The sequence below is a fragment of the Oncorhynchus kisutch genome, linkage group LG4, assembly GCF_002021735.2.
Source record: "Oncorhynchus kisutch isolate 150728-3 linkage group LG4, Okis_V2, whole genome shotgun sequence".
Taxonomy (NCBI): Eukaryota; Metazoa; Chordata; class Actinopteri; order Salmoniformes; family Salmonidae; genus Oncorhynchus; species Oncorhynchus kisutch.
Window position 1 is genome coordinate 76,173,934 of NC_034177.2, and position 20,056 is coordinate 76,193,989.

At 41.1% G+C, this 20,056-nt stretch overlaps 1 protein-coding gene across 1 annotated transcript in view; it reads right to left on the reverse strand.

Moving 5' to 3' along the window:
• Positions 1-20,056, reverse strand: part of LOC109888995 (pro-neuregulin-3, membrane-bound isoform) — a 383,055-nt gene that overhangs the window by 70,891 nt on the left and 292,108 nt on the right. Inside the window, exon 3 of the mRNA XM_031823664.1 lies at positions 13,172-13,245. Coding sequence (XP_031679524.1) covers positions 13,172-13,245 — 74 coding nt within the window. The remainder of the gene's footprint in view (positions 1-13,171; positions 13,246-20,056) is intronic.

A 20,056-nucleotide genomic window follows, 5' to 3' on the forward strand; every position in this document is an offset into this window, starting at 1 on the left:
CCATTTTGTTGCTCCCTTCCTGTAGACAGAAACTTAAACAGGAAGCACCTGCGCTCAGTTCTGTTCAACGCTGGTCCGACCAATCTGATTCCACACTTCAAGATTAATTTGATCACTTGGATTGGGATATGTTCCGCATTGCGTCAAACAACAACATTGACGAATACGCTGATTCGGTGAGCGAGTTTATTAGCTAGTGCATCGGCGATGTCGTACCCACAGCAACTATTAAAACATTCCCAAACCAGAAACCGTGGATTGATGGTAGCATTCGCACAGAACTGAAAGCGCGAACCACTGCTTTTAACCAGGGCAAGGTGACCAGAAACATGACCGAATACAAACAGTGTAGCTATTCCCTCCGCAAGGCAATCAAACAAGCTAAGCTTTAGTATAGAGACAAAGTAGAGTCGCAATTCAACGGCTCAGACACAAGAGGTATGTGGCAGGGTCTACAGTCAATCACGGATTACAAAAAGAAAACCGTCCCTGTCGCGGACCAGGATGTCTTGCTCCCGGACAGACTAAACATCTTCTTTGTTCGCTTTGAGGACAACACAGTGCAATACAGCCCGCTACCAAAACCTGCGGACTCTCCATCACTGCAGCCGACGTGAGTAAAACATTTAAACGTGTTAACCCTCGCAAGGCTGCAGGCCCAGACGGCATCTCCAGCTGCATCCTCAGAGCATGCACAGAACATGCACAGACCAGCTGGCTGGTGTATTTACGGACATATTTAATCAATCCCAGTCTGCTGTTCCCACATGCTTCAAGAGGGTCACCATTGTTCCTGTTCCCAAGAAAGTTAAGTAACTGAGCTAAACGACTACTGCCCATGTCATCAAGAGATGCTTTGAGAGACTATTCAAGGACCATATCACCTCCACCCTACCTGACATCCTAGACCCACTCCAATTTGCTTACTGCCCCAATAGGTCCACAGAGGATGAAATCGCAATCACATTGCACACTGCCCTAACCCATCTGGACAAGAGGAATACCTATGTGAGAATGCTGTTCATCGACTACAGCTCAGCATTTAACACCCTAGTACCCTCCAAACTCGTCATCAAGCTCGAGACCCTGGGTCTCGACCCCACCCTGTGCAACTGGGTACTGGACTTCCTGACGGGCCACCCCCGGGTGGTTAGGGTAGGTAACAACATCTCCACCCCGCTGATCCTCAACACTCTCTTTGGCTGGAAAAATTGCTGTGTTTTTCTGTGACTTGGTGGTGGCCTAACATAATCATTTGTGGAGCTTTTGCTGTAAAGCCTTTTTGAAATCAGACACTGTGGCTGGATTAACGATAATTTTATATTTAAAATGGTGATTTATGAGATTTCTGTTGATTGAATTTGGCGCCCTGCAATTTCATTGGCTGTTGTGTGTATACGGTAGTTGTTGTGAAATTGTTAGGTTAGATTACTCGTTGGTTATTACTGCATTGTCGGAAATAGAAGCACAAGCATTTCGCTACACTCACATTAACATCTGCTAACCATGTGTATATGACAAATAAAATTTGATTTGATTTGAAGGTTGCAAGATCGAATCCTCGAGCTGACAAGGTAAAAAAAACTATTCTGCCCTTAAACAAGGCAGTTAACCTACCTTTCCTAGGCCGTCATTGAAAATAAGAATTTGTTCTTAACAGACTTGCCTACTTAAATAAAGGTTAAAAAAATAAAGAAAAGTAAGCATTTCACGGTAAGGTGACCTGTTGTATTCGGCGCATGTGACAAACACAATTTGATTTGATTATCCAGAAGTGCTGAGTCTACCTTAGAGCAATACAAAGGAGTGTGTCTCAACAGCCCAGCCTTGAGTTTACCTCAGCAATTTATCAGTCTGAATATGTTACTCTGTATCCAAAACAATGGGAGCTGAGTATTTAGTATTTATTAGGGTCCCCATTCAGGCAGCAGCTACTCTTCCTGGATTCCAAGAAGCACGAAAACAATTACATCACTACAAAACACAACAACATTCGAAATAAAACCATACATCATACAATAAATACTTTATTACATTATTACTCTCTTATTACAAATGTACGATATAAAATCCACAATACCACAACATTACAATGTGTGTGTGTAGAGTGTGTGTGTGCGTATGCGTGTGTGTTTGTGTCTCTGTGTTGTGCCTTGAGGTATTGTTTTATTGTTTTTTTTAAATCCGATTTTACTGCTCGCTTGAGTTACTTGATGTGGAAGAGAGTTCCATGTAGTCATCGCTCTATGTTGTACTGCGCATTTCCCAGAGTCTGTTCTGGACATAGGGACTGTGAAGAGACCCCTGGTGGCATGTCTTGTGGGGGTATGTATGCATTTCTGAGCTGTGTGTTAGCTGTTTGAAAAGACAGCTTAGTGCTTTCAACATGTCAATACCTCTTACAAATGCAAGTAGGGATGCAGTCAATCTCTCCTCTACTTTGAGCCGGGACAGATTGAAATGCATGTTATTGTTATTGGCCCTCTGTGTACATCTAAAGGTCTGTCGTGCGGCTCTCTTATGGGCCAACTCTAATTTGAGTATGTTCTTCTTTGTGACACTTGACCATATAACTGGGCAGTAGTCCAGGTAGGGCTGGGCAGTATACTGTATTTTACTATATACCGGTATTGATGCACGGGCCAGTTTGGGTTTTTACTTTACCTTCTATAACGGTATTTGAATGTTTGGTATGTTAAATGTGATACGCCATGTGGAACATCCATTTGTATTGTTTACTCTGCTACTTGAGTCATCCCTCTCCACTCTCTCTCTCTCTCTCTCTCTCTCTCTCTCTCTCTCTCTCTCTCTCTCTCTCTCTCTCTCTCTCTCTCGCCATGCCGCTTTCCAAACAGACCTAGTCCCACCCCCTGTCAATCAAGGAGCGCATTTGTTGTTGCTTGACCACGAGACACTTTCGTTCAGTCTGCATGGTCAATGCAGCACATGCAACAATGTTGATGAAGACCATGTTGTTTCCACTTTGATCGCAACATAAATCCACAAGCGTTCTATAATTACAATATTAGTTTGTTTCTTACATCCGAAAACAGCTAGATTGTATTTTCTTAGCAAATTAAGCTAAATTATGTTAGGCACTAATGCTAAACGCTACTAGCTAATACAAGTACTGAGGCAGATCAAATGTACAGTTGAAGTTGGAAGTTTACATGCGCCTTAACCAAATACATTTAAACTCAGTTTTTTACATTACCTGACATTTAATCCTAGCAAAAAATGCCCTGTCTTAGGTCAGTACTTTATTTTAAGAAGGTGAAATGTCAGAATAATAGTAGAGAAAATGATTTATTTCAGCTTTTATTTCTTTCATAACATACCCAGTAGGTCAGAAATGGACATACACTCAATTAGTAATTGGTAGCATTGCCTTTAAATTATTTAACTTGGGTCAAACGTTTCGGGTAGCCTTCCACAAGCTTCCCACAATCATTTGGGTGAATTTTGGCCCATTCATCCTGAGAGCTGGTGTAACGGAGTCAGGTTTGTAGGCCTCCTTGCTCGCACATGCTTTTTCAGTTCTGCCCACATATTTTCTATGGGATTGAGGTCAGGGCTTTGTGATGGCCACTCCAATACCTTGACTTTGTTGTCCTTAAGCCATTTTTCCACAACTTTGGAAGTATGCTTGTGGTCATTGTCCATTTGGAAGATCCATTTGCAACCAAGCTTTAACTTCATGACTGATGGCTTGAAATGATGCTTCAATATATCCAAATAATTTTCATGCCTCATGATGCCATCTATTTTGTGAAGTGCACCAGTTCCTCCTGCAGCAAATCACCCCACAACATGATGCTACCACCCCCATGCTTCACGGTTGGTATGGTGTTCTTTGGCTTGCAAGCATCCCCCTTTTTCCTCCAAACATAACGATGGTCATTATGGCTAAACCGTTCTATTTATGTTTCATCAGACCAGAGGACATTTCTCCAAAAAGAATGATCTTCGTCCCCATGTGCAGTTGCAAACCGTAGTCTGCCTTTTTTGGGCGGTTTTGAAGCAGTGGCTTCTTTCTTGCTGAGTGGCCTTTCAGTTTATGTCGATATATGATTCGTTTTACTGTGGATATAGATACGTTTGTACCGGTTTCCTCCAGCATCTTCACAAGGTCCTTTGCTGTTGTTCTGGGATTGATTTGCACTTCTTGCACCAAAGTACGTTCATCTCTAGGAGACAGAACCCGTCTCCTTCCTGAGCGGTATGATGCTGCGTGGTCCCATGGTGTTTATACTTACGTACTATTGTTTGTACAGATGAACGTGGTACCATCAGACGTTTGGAAATTGCGCCCAATAATGAACCAGACTTGTGGAGGTCTACAATTTTTTTCCTGAGGTCTTGGCTGATTTCTTTAGATTTTCCCATGATGTCAAGCAAAGAGGCACTGAGTTTGAAAGTAGGCCTTGAAATACATCCACGGGTACACCTCCAATTTACTCAAATTATGTAAATTAATCAGAAGCTTCTAAAGCCACGACATAATTTTCTGGATTTTTCCAAGCTGTTTAAAGGCACAGTCAATTTAGTGTATGTGAACTTCTGACCCACTGGAATTGTGATACAATAGATTATTTCACTTATAATTTTTGGAAAAAGTACTTGTGTCATGCACAAAGTAGATGCCCTAACCGACTTGCCAAAACTATAGTTTGTTAACAAGAAATTTGTGTAGTGGTTGAAAAACGAATTTTCATGACTCCAACCTAAGTGTACTGTATGTAAACTTCAGACTTCAACTGTAACTAGCTAATACAGCATGATACCAGTGCTGGTGGAGTTGTTGTTTGTGCAACGGTATCTTCTAAATCAAAGAGGAATATGCAAAGCATGAATATGTTGGCTACATGAATAAAGACAATGTAGCCAAAGATTATAGGGTCCCCTAGAAAACATTGAACATCACTTTGATTCCTACCCTGTCACAGTAACTCGTCCATGGCATTTTAATTTGTTGTCATGTCAAACAACACTGTCTTCAACGTGACCACCATTATTTATTTTCTATAGAATAGAATAGAATTAGAATAAACATTATTTTTCCATGATTCCAAAAGTTCACCCAGGTGTTTTGATCTAAATCTCAATTGCAACATTTGGTTAAAAATAAGGCCTAGTTCTTTTGCCCATATTGTGGCAGTGTGGAAATGATCTCGAAATTGATGGAAATGCAGGAATTTATTTTAGGTTGAAGTTGAATTGAAAGAATAAAATGGAGAAAGACCCACTGAAATCATTTAGAATATATGTGTTGCCTCCATAGGGTCACACACTACTCATAAAGCAAATGTAGAACTTTTATTAATCAAAAACATCAAATACTGTCAAAAATTAGAAAAATACTATGATATAATATTTTGGCCATACTACCCAGCCCTAAGTCCAGGTGTCGTTCTGCCCCTGAACAAGGCAATTAACCCACTGTTCTCCGGTAGGCTGTCATTGTAGATAAGAATTTGTTCTTAACTGACTTGCCTAGTTAAATTTTAAGTAAAAAAAAAACTCTCCCTATCTTAGCTACCGTTGCATCAACATGTTTTGACCATGTCAGTTTACAATCTAGGGTTACACCAAGCAGTTTAGTCTCATCAACTTGTTGACCTGCCACATTCTTTTTTTAAATATTTAGATTAGTTTTGGGGTTTAGTGAAAGATTTGTCCAAAATACAATGCTTTTAGTTTTTGACATACAATATATAGGACTCGCTTATTGCCAACAATTCTGGAACTGACTGCAGCTTTTTGTTAAGTGCAGCTGTGTTATTTCACCTGTGGTACACTCTTAGAAAAAAAGGTGGTATCTAGAACCAAACATGGATGTTTGGCCCTTTGAAGAACCCCTTTTGGTTCCAGGCAGAACCCTTTTGGAATGCTTTTTTTCTAAGAGTGTAGCTGATGTGTATAACGTTGAGTCATCGGTGTACATAGACACACAGGCTTTACTCAATGCTACTGGTAGGTCATTAGTAAAAACAGTTCATGTCAGGGTCCAAGAGGAGTGCTGGAGATGAAAGGAAGGGTGTTTAATATGGAAGGAGAAAGAGACAGAGGGTGAAAGCATTCCCTATTCAAACAGAATACATGAGGTTTTACCTTGGCTTCTGGTTGGCACATTATACTGTGAATGTTCCAACAAATAGAATGTGCCAAGCAGCGAGCTATTATTTTCACAAACAAAAAGTACATGTTAAAGCATATCCATTCTGTTCCCTACTGTGATCACAACTTCTTGGCCACATCACATGAGACTACCCAGATCTACACTAGTCGAGTAAAACTATCAGCAGTTTGAAGCCATATTCCTGAAGCAGATACGGGGTCTAATCAGTAAAAGGCTCCTTGGAGTTGTAGCAAGATTTAACCTGGCAGGCGCAAAGTTATCCAAGGATCCCAACAGGCTAGTTCCAGAAGGAGACAGATGTGCCGAACCTCTTAGAAATCTGGATTTTGTCCTGCTTTGATGGAGAGATTAAGTCATGACCACAGTCTCAGTGGAACCTTTGAGGATGATGAAAGTCCAAACCAGGAGTGTCTGGTTTTGAAAGGTTCCTGTCTCTCACTGTGGTTCTCATGACAGCCTTGGTGAGCCAAAGGCCTTGGCAGGATCAGCCTGGCCTGCCAGTGAACTGCACTGCTGGAAAACTCTGAGCTCAACTGAGGCCCTGTATTTAGTATTAGATGATCTGGGGGGACAGTGTACGGAGGAAAGGGAAGAGGAGAAGGGGAGAGGCTGAGACAGTTTGAGCAGTAGGGGGCTGTTGGGTCAGTGGAAGCCCAGTTCATGCTTAGTTGGGAAAAGGAGAATAGGGGCGAATAATATAACTGCTTAAACTGCTGGGTCCACTTGCCATGGTGGACACTAATAATACACCCTCTGCTGTTGGCTGAATGGATTTTGACTTTTGCAGGCTACAGCGAGGATTGCCAGTTTAATTTGGGCATTTTAACTTACATTCTCTCTCTAATGACCACTCTTGTGAATCTGTCACAGGTCTCAAACTACTATTTTTTGCTTTAAAGGGTCAATCTGCAGTTGCTACATCCATTGTTGGACTTATAAATGAATGATATGTACCCATTGATTATTGAATAATATAACGTATAAATGTCTCATGAGCATAGTTCAACTGTCATACCTCATCAGGACCCAACATATAAGCTTGTTTAACTCCAATGTTTGTAGGCAATGCAAACAAACACTCCGTGCCTCAAAACATGGTTAAAACTATAATGTTGATATCATGGACGGCCAGTCATTGCATCCATAGCTCAGTCTATGAATTTGAGAGTGGTTATATCTTCAGCCCCTTCACTCAGCTTTTTACCAAAACAGGGGTGGGGAGTTCGCTTTGTTATTTCTTTGAACTGTTGTAAGCTTCTTTCAACCCTTTTGTCACCCCAGAAGGCTAATTTATGTTCCAAAATCCAAACAAGATCAAATGAATCGAAAACACTTCTCGGCAGATGATGACGTTATTATTTAACCTCTGTGTTAAAAACTGGGAGGAATAAAAGTTACATAGCGATTCAAGAGGAATCTGTGGCTAAAGCTATTAAAGCGATGAAAGAGCCATTTGGAAGGGGATGTAATGGAGAGGATGGTGAGATAATGGCAGAGCTCTCTACTCGGCACAATCTGTCCCTCACGTTTCATCTCACAATGACAAAGTTCACAGAGATAGCAGATGGCCCACCCTCGACTCCAGGATCAATACAGAAAAGGACATGATATATCAAATGACTTTTAAGAAAATGATACCCATGGAGTTTCCTGGGCTGAACTCAATTAAAATCCCTGTAGCCAGACACTTCAAATGACCGTGCATTGGGACCTGGTGGGTTTTGATGCTTTTTTGTCACCTTCCCCCTAAACAAGGCAGAAATGCAACATATTTAGTCAGTTATTATAGTTTTGTGTTTTTATATTCATTTTATATTTCTATTAGTTTCTCAATTATAATTTGATATTCAGTTTAGGTTCAGTTAGTTTTCAGATCCACTTTACTAGATTGTATTAAGTTTATGTTTTATCAAAACAATTCTATTTCATGTTAATAATATTTAGTTTCAATTTTAGTGTTAATGACAGAAAGTAGCCTATGAGTGGGAGTCTAGGAGCCATTTATGTGTTGTATCGTTTTTGTGTTTTTGGGATGTCACTTCCTGCCACTGTGAGGCAGTAATGCATAAGGTGATGGGTCAGGTCATAGGTTAGGTTTTGTTAAAGGTAGATTCCTCAAGATGACATATCTGCGCAAAGTAAAAACCAGCTCTAGTGGTTAGAGCGTTGGGCCAGTAACCGAAAGGTTGCTGGATTGAATCCCTGTGCTGACAAGGTAAAAATCTGTCATTCTTCCCCTGAACAAGGCAGTTAACCCACTGCAGTTAACTGTAGGCTGTCATTGTAAATAAGAATTAGTTCTTAACTGTAAAATAAAGGTTTTTAAAAAAAATGTGTGTCTGACTTTTGGCTGTTGCAGATGCACTTCCTCCGACTTCACTCCTCAACTTTGTCTACAAGTCATCTGATTGATCTTATTTGAATGAATACAGCAGAGAAAAGTGTTTCTACTGGTGTCTTCACCCAAGATATTAGTGAACTGTTTTTTAAGTTTTTTTTTCCATTACTTTTATTTTTTCAAATGTATTTTAGTGACAAGTTCTTTGTGAGAATACAAAAATCTAACCCTCGTGTCATCACAGAAAGGAACTTAAAACACTTCAGTGAACTGGCTTTTTTACATGGTCTTTATTTTAGTGTTCAAATCAAATCAAAACAAATTTGATTTGTCACATACACATGGTTAGCAGATGTTAATGCGAGTGTAGCGAAATGCTTGTGCTTCTAGTTCAGACCATGCAGTAATATCTAACAAGTAATATAACCTAACAATTTCACAACAACTACCTTATACACACAAGTGTAAAGGAATGAATAAGAATATGTAGATAAAAATATATGAATGAGCGATGGCCGAACGGCATAGGCAAGATGCAGTAGATGGTATAGAGTACAGTGTATACATATGAGATGAGTAATGTAGGGTATGTAATCATTATATAAAGTGGCATTGTTTAAAGTGGCAATTTTTTCATTATTAAAGTGGCTTGAGATGAGTCACTATGTTGGCAGCAGCCACTCAATGTTAGTGATGGCTGTTTAACAGTCTGATGGCCTTGAGATAGAAGCTGTTTTTCAGTCTTTCGGCCCCCGCTTTGATGCACCTGTACTGCCCTTGCCTTCTGGATGATAGCGGGGTGAACAGGCAGTGGCTCGGGTGGTTGTTGTCTTGACTGTATTTCAATTATCCCTGAAACTGATTTATCTTTCAACCTTTTTGCAGATGTCTTCAATACCATTGTGGCTAATCATGCTCCCTTCAAAAAAGTATGGGTTAAAGGTAGATCGAATGCCTGTTACATGACGGAATGATCAGAAGTCATTCATAAAAGAGATGATGCCTGGGTCAAGGCTGGGAACACAGGCTTTAAGCACAAGCTTTAAGCAACTGAATAATCATTGTGTAAGACAACCCAGAAAGGCTCTGATTATTATGTAACCGCTCTAATGGATTGTAATGGGAACCCAACAAAATTCTGGAAAACTGTGAAATCCCTGAAAGGTTATTCCTCTTCACTGTCACAAGAAATTCCTTCAGACACGGGCCTCATTCCGAAAGGAACGCCATCATTAATGCATTTAATCACCATTTTATTTCAGCGGGCTAATTTTTTTAAAGAACTTCTAAGCCTATTCACAATTATTTTGGGCTGGATGTTGATAGGGGAAACTTGCTGAATGATCAGATAAATAATAGTCAAAGCCTTTCTATAAGGCCATTTACAGAAAAGCAAGTTCTAGATGCGTTACTAGCAATAGACAACTAGAAATCCAAAGGGGCCGACCAATTGGATTGCGGTTTGCCCTATCCTAAGGTCTACTGTATGTCCACGCCCCCGTGGAAATCCTTCATTTTAAGCTAGAGATGTCTGTTTTTTTGTAAAGGATGCGTCTCAATTTCCCCCATCCGCCTATGTCGCACTTCCGCATCTGCAGTGAAAGATGACAGAGCTAAAGCGATGTTTGTCAGACCATGAGACATCCCGAAAATCCGTGTTCTTACAAAATCATCTGTAGCTTCCGAACGGTTTGGGCTACACACTAGTATGACCCCTCTGTGGAAAGGTGAGACTCTAGGATGTTTTGCTCTAGGATGCCCACCCACATCACATTCCAGTTGAAAGAATTAATGGAAGTATATATGGAGAGTTTTGTGCAAAAATAAGCATTTAAATACATTTATTTGGGGGGGGGACTATCTGTTGTAGCAAGTAGTGAATCTGTTATGCAATGCATTTGTAATGCAATAGCAGAAAGGCCCCCTCTAAAATTTAATCTTAAAATGTAAAAAACAAATAGTAAAATGATTATTGGTATGACCTTCTTAGAACAATACCATATAGCTTAGTAGAACCCCTCCCCCAGGTTAGACAGGGCTTAGACTCTTAAGGGTTGCATTAAGTGTGCATTGCCCATCATTGTCGGCTCAATAACCCACATGTTTTACTCAACATCTTTATCAGAAAAAATTATAATCATGGAAATCAGCTCTTGTGCTGCCACTCCATAAGAGAGGGGATAGTAGTGATCTTAATAATTATCGCTGTCACGTTCTGACCTTAGTTCCTTTGTTTTGTCTTTGTTTTAGTATGGTCAGGGTGTGAGTTGGGGTGGGCAGTCTATGTTTGTTTTTCTATGTTGGTTTTTGTGTTCGGCCTAGTATGGTTCTCAATCAGAGGCAGGTGTCGTTAGTTGTCTCTGATTGAGAATCATACTTAGGTAGCCTTTTCCCACCTGGGTTTCGTGGGTGTTTATTTCCTCAGAAGAGGAGGACGAGATCCTTTACAATCGCTCCATTTCAAGGCTTCCTTGTCTAGCTAAGATTCATGAATCCTTAGTAAATGTACAACTTGGCTCTTTTTATCTGAGAAATGTATTTTGAATGTAAACCAATCAGGGTTTAGGCCTGGGCGTAGCACTATTACAGCAACCACTTAGTTGATCTTGTCAATACTTTAGACATTATAATTAAATGTGCAGCTTTGTTTGTGGAACTGTCAAAAGCTTTTGATACTGTTGATCATGATATTTTATTGAACAAGTTGTCCTCGATAGGCCTGAGCTCTGACGCCTGTTCATGGTTTCATGATTATCTTAGTGACATAACTCAGGCCATCATGTTTGATGGGGTTAAGAAACTAAGATTTAAACTAAGATTTTTTTTTCAGATACAGATCTCATGTCTCTCTAGTCAGCAGGAAGCAGATTGTGTGGTCAACCTGTCTACCTATTCTTGATGATAGTGGTACTATCAATGTGCAGCTGCACAGAGCACATTTTCCATCACCTGTCGGTAGGTAGGACTGAGGTCTGAACATACAGTTTTTAGGAAGCGGTTGGGAACACAATATATGGTCAATACTTGGCATGTAGGTTTCTCACTTATGGGTGGCACAAATTGGGATATGGGGGATCGTAATGGATAGATGTAAATTCAAATACTGTAGATTATAATATAGTAATTACTGTAGTGTTTTTGCGGTAAATCACTATTATTTTTGCGGTCTGAAGTACACAATATATTATTCTAAAGTATACTACAACATTCTATAGTAAGTACCACACATTACATTTTAGTCATTTAGCAGACGCTCTTATTCAGAGTGGCTTATAGGAGCACTAAGTGAGTTGCTCAAGGGCACACTGACAGATTTTTCACCTAGTTAGCTCAGGGATTTGAACCAGCAACCTCTTGGGTACTGGCCCAATGCTCTTAACCACTAGACTATCTGCAGCCCACATGATCAAGGTATACTGCAGTGTATAGTATAGTATTCTAAACTATACTATAGTTTAGTACAGAATTCTGTAGTATGTACTGTAGTATTTTATAGTAAACTGTAGTACTTTTTCATGTTGGTGCTGAGGCTACTAGGCTGTATCACTGAGGTTAGTGGAAGAGCCAAGGCATCAATGGACCTGGTATTGTGAGAGGCAGTATGACCTTAGCAGACATACTCCAATGAAAGGAACATATAAGTTCCTTTCAAAATGTTTCTGAACTTTCCTTGTATCTCACTGTACAGTACACACACCCACACACTGTGCACACACTAATGAAAGGAAATAGACAGCTATTAAGAAGGAATGTCAGATTTTTCAAGGACCTTTTTCCTTTGCTTCTCTGTTATGCAGGTTAGCGTTTTTCCTCATTAATCTTGTTCTGGAGGCAGCTCTGCCCCGAAGGCAGAAATTATGTAATTGGTTGACTCAATGGTGAGGGTGGAGCTTACAGAAGGCATTTGATCACTTTATCATAAAGGCAGGAAATATCTGCTTCGATAGGATTGCACTAGCCTACCTAACATGTTCTGTAGGGGGTGTTTAGGTGTGATGAATAGAGAGACCATTCACAGTTAGAGACAGATTCTTCAGAAACTGGCAATGAAGTTATTTTATTCATGTATTTTTTTCCTAGTCATGGCATAATTAAGCAATATGGCACGAGGGGGTGTGGTATATGGCCAATATACCACGGCTAAGGGCTGTTCTTATACGTACGACGCATCGTGGAGTGCCTGGAAACAGCCGTGGTATATTGGCCATTTACCACAAACCCCCGAGGTGCCTTATTGCTATTAGAAACTGGCTGCCAACGTAATTAGAGCAGTAAAAATAAATATTTTGTCATACCCTTTGGTATATGGTCTGATCTACCACGGCTGTCAGCCAATCAGCATTCAGGGCTCGAACGACCCAGTTTATAAATGAGCATATTGTCTGTAGAGCATCAGTGGGGACCCATAGTCAGTGTTTCTATTATAGCAGACGTGCTGTACATGTAGTCAGGGCCATCAAACTGAGAAAGATTACTGATGGGACTTTTCAAATATAGCACAGACTGTGCTCTCTTGATAATTGAGAACAGACAATGCCCTGTGATGTTCATGTTTAGCCAATCTGAAATCACTTCAAGTAAAAGCTTTAATATAAATGTAGACCTGAATCACAGAAACAATGGGCTGCAATAAAAGTCACTATTTCTGGAGGTTCAGTTTAGTTCTAATTGGAGGATTAAGGAAATGTTCTTACTTGGATCAGATAAGATGGAGTCGGTCTTGGGCAGGAACTGGTCACAGCGTATACCCTGGTAGCCTTCTCTACACCTGTGAATAAAAATACATTTCAGTCAACACATTGGGAACTTGGGGTGAAGCAGGTTTAGAACATTAAGAACTGTGTGCAAAATAGTGGTTAGGGGCTAGGGTACATGGCTGGCAATAGAATATCCTGTTTCATGATACAATTAATGTTCACTCTATTTTATCTGTGTCAGGTGGCCAGGAGCATCACAAAGGAAATATGCATGGAATCAATCTCTTCCTTCTCAATTTGCTCACTCTTTCTCTCTTTCTCTCTTGCTCTTTAACTTCTCAGAAGCTCTCAGCCCTAATCCCTGTGCCAGACAGTTAGGAACATAATATAGAACCCTGTCCTCAGGACCAACCACTGAAGCACACACAGCATTCATATATGACCTTTCCACACAGAGCACAGAAACATGTTATCATTCAAATCATTGTGTGTTCACTCTGATTCATTGAGACACAATACATCTGCAGTGTGTTTCAAATGGTCCATGCAGGTTTCTTAGCAAGCAGGTTAATCAAGACTCAATACCAAACAGCATCATTGCTTTCTCCGGTGAATGCATGAGGATGTGAACAAGAATCGGTGTCCTTTGACTGTATAATACACTGTCTGGACACCCGTTCAAATTAGTGGATTCGACTATTTCAGCCACACCCGTTGCTGATAGGTATATAAGACCAGAAACTGCATACAATGCTAAGAGGCTTACACCAGGACTAGGTTTGACATACTGTATTAAAGCTTGAACTGTCCTCCAAAGGCTCAGAGCTTGTTTAAACACAGCTTCTTTTGTCTAGGGGTTTTAGGTGCTAAAGCTTCATTTTCAATCATTAGGCAGACCTTCTTTTTTACACATATTCATGCATGAAACTCATGCATTGATAGGTATGAGCTTTGCTGGAAAATTGTGCCCACGCCATGACTCAGTAATGCTCAATTCATTAATATTTCTTTAAAGCTAAATGTAAAGTAAGTCAGGGTTGCGGCCCGATAACATTTATTATATGAGTCACATTTGTTCAGCATTAAACATTTCCCATACTCCAGGAGCCAGATGGAAGGAGCCTGTTTATATTCTCAATCCACTTACTGATGGATAGCTGTCCCTAATCAGAAAGTCCCTTCCTACCGGGTTCAGAGAACATGACAAGAAACTTTCAAACCGGTGACTTTTAACGAATGTATTTTTAATTCTCTGGATTCTCTTTGTAAATTAGCAGTTTCTCTGACAGTCGATGTCGGCGACCCTGACTATTGTAAAACTTCATGAAGAGGCCCCCCTCGTTGCACAAATTGGAAGAGAAGCAGATCATTAAAAGAATGGAGTTTTGGTGGTGGCGGTAAGGAAGAACTGGAGGCCATTAGGAGGAACTGGATAAGCAAAAGGCAGTAAGACGTTGTGATTAAATGGTCTGAAGAAACCAGGCGATGGTAAAGAGAAAAGAGAGAGAGAGAGACATTGTGATTAAATTGTCTGAAGAAACCAGGGGATTGTAAAGAGGACAGAGAGAGAGACTTTGTGATTAAATGGTCTGAAGAAACCAGGGAATTGTAGAGGACAGAGAGAGAGACTGATTAAATTGTCAGAAGAAACCAGGGGATGGTAAAGAGGAGGGAGAGAGAATCTGTTATTAAATGGTCTGAAGAAACCAGGAGATGGTAAAGAGGAGTGAGAGAGAGAGATGTTAATGGTCTGAAGAAACCAGGGAATGGTAAAGAGGAGTGAGAGAGAGAGAGAGATGTTAATGGTCTGAAGAAACCAGGGAATGGTAAAGAGGAGTGAGAGAGAGAGAGAGAGAGATAGAGAGAGAGAGAGAGAGAGAGAGAGAGAGAGAGAGAGAGAGATGTTAATGGTCTGAAGAAACCAGGAGATGGTAAAGAGGAGTGAGAGAGAGAGAGAGAGAGAGAGAGAGAGAGAGAGAGAGAGAGAGATGTTAATGGTCTGAAGAAACCAGGGAATGTTAAAGGGGACAGAAAGAGAGACGTTGTGATTAAATGGTCTTAAGAAACCAGGGGATTGTAAAGAGGAGTGAGAGAGAGAGACATTAATGGTCTGAAGAAACCAGGAGATGGTAAAGAGGAGTGAGAGAGAGAGAGAGAGAGATGTTAATGGTCTGAAGAAACCAGGGAATGGTAAAGGGGACAGAAAGAGAGATGTTGTGATTAAATGGTCTGAAGAAACCAGGGGATGGTAAAGAGGAGAGAGAGAGAGAGAGAGAGAGAGAGAGAGAGAGAGAGAGAAGGAGTAAGTCTTCATACACATCTATGTGGACACTCACGCACGCATGCACACACACACATCACGGTGCTCTTGGCTGTGACAGATCGAACATGTTATCAATTCAAATCATTGTGCGTTCACTCCGATTCCTTGAGAGAAACACAATAAAACTGCAGTGTGTTTAAAATGGGCCCTGCGGGTTGCTTAGCAAGCAGGCTAATCAAGACTCAATACCAAACTGCATCATTGCTTTCTCCGGTGAACTCATGAGAATGTTTACAATAATCGGTGTCCTTCGACTACATAATACACTTTCTGGACACCCATTCAAATTTGTGGATTCGGCTATTTCAGCCACACCCGTTGCTGACAGGTATATAAAACCGAGCATACCGCCATGCAATCTCCATAGACAAACATTGGCAGTGGAATGGCCCGTACTGAAGAACTCAGTGACTTTCAATGTGGCACCGTCATAGGATGCCTCCATTCCAACAAGTCAGTTCCTCAAATTTCTGCCCTGCTAAAGCTGCCCTGGTCAAATGTAAGTGCTGTTATTGTGAAGTGGAAATGACTAGGAGAACAACAGCACAGTCGCGAAGTGGTAGGCCACACAAGCTCACAGAACTGGACCGGCGAGTGCGTAGCACGTAGAAATCGCCTGTTCTCGGTTGCAACACTCACTACAGAGTGTTGCGACCGAGCAACTACAGGACTAGAACTGTTCGTCGGGAGCTTCATGAAATGGGTTTCCATGGCCGAGTAGCAGCAACCAGCCTAAGATCACCATGCGCAATGCTAAGGGTCGGCTGAAGTGGTGTAAAACTTGCCGCCATTGGACTCTGGAGCACTTCACCATCTGGCAGTCCGACGGATGAATCTGGGTTTGGCGAATGCCAGGAGAACACTACCGGCCCCAATGCACGGTGCCAACTGTAAAGTTTTGTGGATGAGGAATAATGTTCTAGGGCTGTTTTTAATGGTTCGGGCTCAGCCCCTGAGTTCCAGTGAAGGGACATTTTAAGGCTACAGCACACAATAACATTCTAATTGATTCTGTGCTTCCCCCGCACATACAGCCTCTCATTATTGTTATTTTATTGTGTTACTTTTTATTTATGAATGTTATTATTTTTCACTTTAGTTTCTTTAGTAAATATTTTCTTAACTCAATTTTCTTAAAACTGCATTGTTGGTTAAGGGCTTGTAGGCATTTCACGTTAAGGTCTACACCTGTTGTATTCGGCGCATGTGACTAATACGATTTGATTTGAACTTGGCAACAGTTTGGGGAAGGCCTTTTCCTGTTTCAGCAGTGCACAAAGCGAGATCCATACAGAAATGGTTTGTCGGGATCGGTGTGGAAAACTTGACTGGCCTACACAGAGCCCTGACCTGAACCCCATCAAACACCTTTGGGATGAATTGAAACGCCGACTGCGAGCCAAGCCTAATTGCCCAACATCAGTGTCCGACCTCACTAATGCTCTTGTGGCTGAATGGAAGCAAGTCCCAGCAGCAATGTTCCAACATCTAGTGGATGCTGTTATAGCAGCAAAGGGGAGATCAACTCCATATTAATGCCCATGATTTTGGAATGAGATGTTCTTAACAAGTGTCCAGATACTTGGCCATATAGTGTATATTTGTGCTCATTCCATTCATTTGTACTTCTTTCCTATGGTATAATGGGAAATGCATGTGAACATATTTTATTTTTGCATATTATGTGCGTACAGTATATGTGTTTTTCCTTGGCAATCATTACATATTCAGTCACACAATTCTCATGGCAGGCCTGTCTCCTTCCTGTGTCTCTCTCGTGTTGCCCTCTGGTTATGACGACACACTCTCTCCCAATCCCACTCGCCGCAGTTTCCTGCCACTGTGTTTCTCGCCTGAAAACCTGCACCAGAATGTTCATTAGTCTCTGGGACAAGTAAAAGGAAATGTGATATTTCTCTGAAGAGGCAGAAGGTATTGAAAGCTGCTCTGGTTTTAATTAGCGCCACAGTCATTAATTAGCAGGAACAAACATGGGAGGGGGGTTGTAGAACGAGGTGTATATCTCACTAACCAATGGAGCCTGATGCACAAAGCTCTGTAGGCAGGAGATAGATATAAATATAAGGCCTCAGGTTCATCTGAGGATGTGGGGACACACATCACAACATGTGCAGAGCATCAACAGACTCAGTTAGCACCGCCAGTCACATTCTAATGGAAAAGTTCAGAAGTTACCGTGTGCGAAACTATTTTGTGTAGTATGAAACAATATACTTTAGTCTACTGTACTATCATACTATATTGAATTGACAGTGTATCATTTCTTGTTGTTAATATATTTTTATGACTTTAGAGATAAACTTTAAAATGGTAGGACATTATGGTATTATATCATAGTCTAATCTACCATTATGATATAGCCTTTTACAGATAGAAATCCTTATAATAATTTGGAGTTGGATTTGCACAACAGCACTTTGGATTGGTACTCTTCTAGATTATTTCAATTACGAAATGGTGGACGTTGGGAAATATAAGGTAACTGCCTTAAATTTGATCTGGTGAAAAGAACATTAGCATGTTTAGCATTTGAGCATTTTGTGCTGTGGTAGACAGGGGGCCTTTCATTAGGCTGAGGTGGTATAATCCCAGGGGGCTGAGAGGTGTAAGCTTTGAACACTGGCGAAAGGAGATAATCCTATTACACAGAGTTAGCTTAACATAGTAACAGATACAGGATACGAAGATCTGTCCCTAGCCATCAGATTCAATCAAACCTGCCTTAGTAATGTTTACACTGTAGCACACAAGTACTGCCCCCTCATACACATGTCATATTTCCTAAACTGAAGCATCTGGAGGAGAGACCGCCTATTGTTTTTGAGAGTGTGTGTGAGAGAGAGAGGAAAGAGAGAGGGAAGAGAGAGGAAAGAGAGAGAGAGAGAGAGAGATCAAGCTTGCAAGAGAGAGAAAGCAGCGCTCACCGGCTGACAACTCATGTGCTCTATGCTCTGTATTTTCGTCAATAATTCTTCCTCTGGATTGTTTAAGTGCTATTCTGGTTTTGCCTTTATAATGAACATTTATCAAGTCTCTTGATTCAACAACAGATATAGAACATTTGACATTTTCAAAAAGCAATTATTGTGCCCAAACTACACAAGATAGATTATGGATCAAAACAATTTACCCTCATGTTACTGTCTGGCCTTTTGGTCTACAGTCGAATGTGCAGCAACTGCCCCGAGTCAAGTGTTAAGGTCTATGTAAAGATGGGGCACAGCAATCCATTTCTACAACTGTGACATGACTTTTCAATTATTATATTATCCTACCAGATTGCAACCCATTTTCTGAGCATAAAATGGCATTCTGGGCAAAGTGGACAATGGATATATTGTCTTGACTCCGTCCTCTTAACTGCTTCACTTCACAAAACCTCATACCGCGTGACCAAGTGGGCTTGACCCAGCATGAGGGTAGCCACACAGCTAGCATTCAGCCCCCCTGAACTCTCAGGTTAGGAGACCTGCTGGAACAGCTCGAGCTGAAGAAGGACTCTCAGAGAGCCATTTTCTCAAGAGCAGAGCAAGCCATCAGATCAGGCTCAACGGGGCAGCTTGACACCTACACAGGGATGACAAGAGCGAGCGCCACTCACAAGCGGCATGGCCCTTACGCTCCCTACACTCTGGAGTATCCATCTAGCCCTGGCCCGGACAGCATTACACACTTTAAAGCTACTATAGTTTCTCCTTCTCTCAAAATGGTTCAGAATGGGCTCAGATAAGTACAGCACTCTCTGAAAATAGGTATACAGTGTCTTGCGAAAGTACTCACCCCCCTTGGCATTTTTCCTATTTTGTTGCCTTACAACCTGGAATTAAACTTGCTTTTGGGGGGGGGGGGGGTTGTATCATTTGATTTACACAACATGCCTACTGAGAAATATTTTTTTATTGTGAAACAAACAAGAAATAAGACAAAAAAACTGAAAACTTGAGCCAATAAAGTCAATACTTTGTAGAATCACCTTTCGCAGCAATTACAGCTACAAGTCTCTTGGGGTATGTCTCTATAAGCTTGGCACATCTAGCCACTGGGATTTTTACTCATTCTTCAAGGCAAAACTGCTACAGCTCCTTCAAGTTGGATGGGTTCCGCTGGTGTACAGCAATCTTTAAGTCATACCACATATTCTCAATTGGATTGAGGTCTGGGCTTTTACTAGGCCATTCCAATACATTTAAATGTTTCCCCTTAAACCACTTGAGTGTTGCTTTACCAGTGTGCTTAGGGTCATTGTCCTGCTGGAAGGTGAACCTTCGTCCCAGTCTCAAATCCCTGGAAGGCTGAAACAGGTTTCCCTCAAGAATTTCCCTGTATTTAGCGCCATCCATCATTCCTTCAATTCTGACCAGCTTCCCAGTCCCTGCTGATGTTGTTCTCGGGGTGATGAGAGGTGTTGGGTTAGCTCCAAACATAGCGTTTTCCTTGATGGTCAAAAGCCTACATTTTAGTCTCATCTGACCAGAGTACCTTCTTCCATATGTTTGGGGAGTCTCCCACATGCTTTTTGGTGAACATCAAATGTGTTT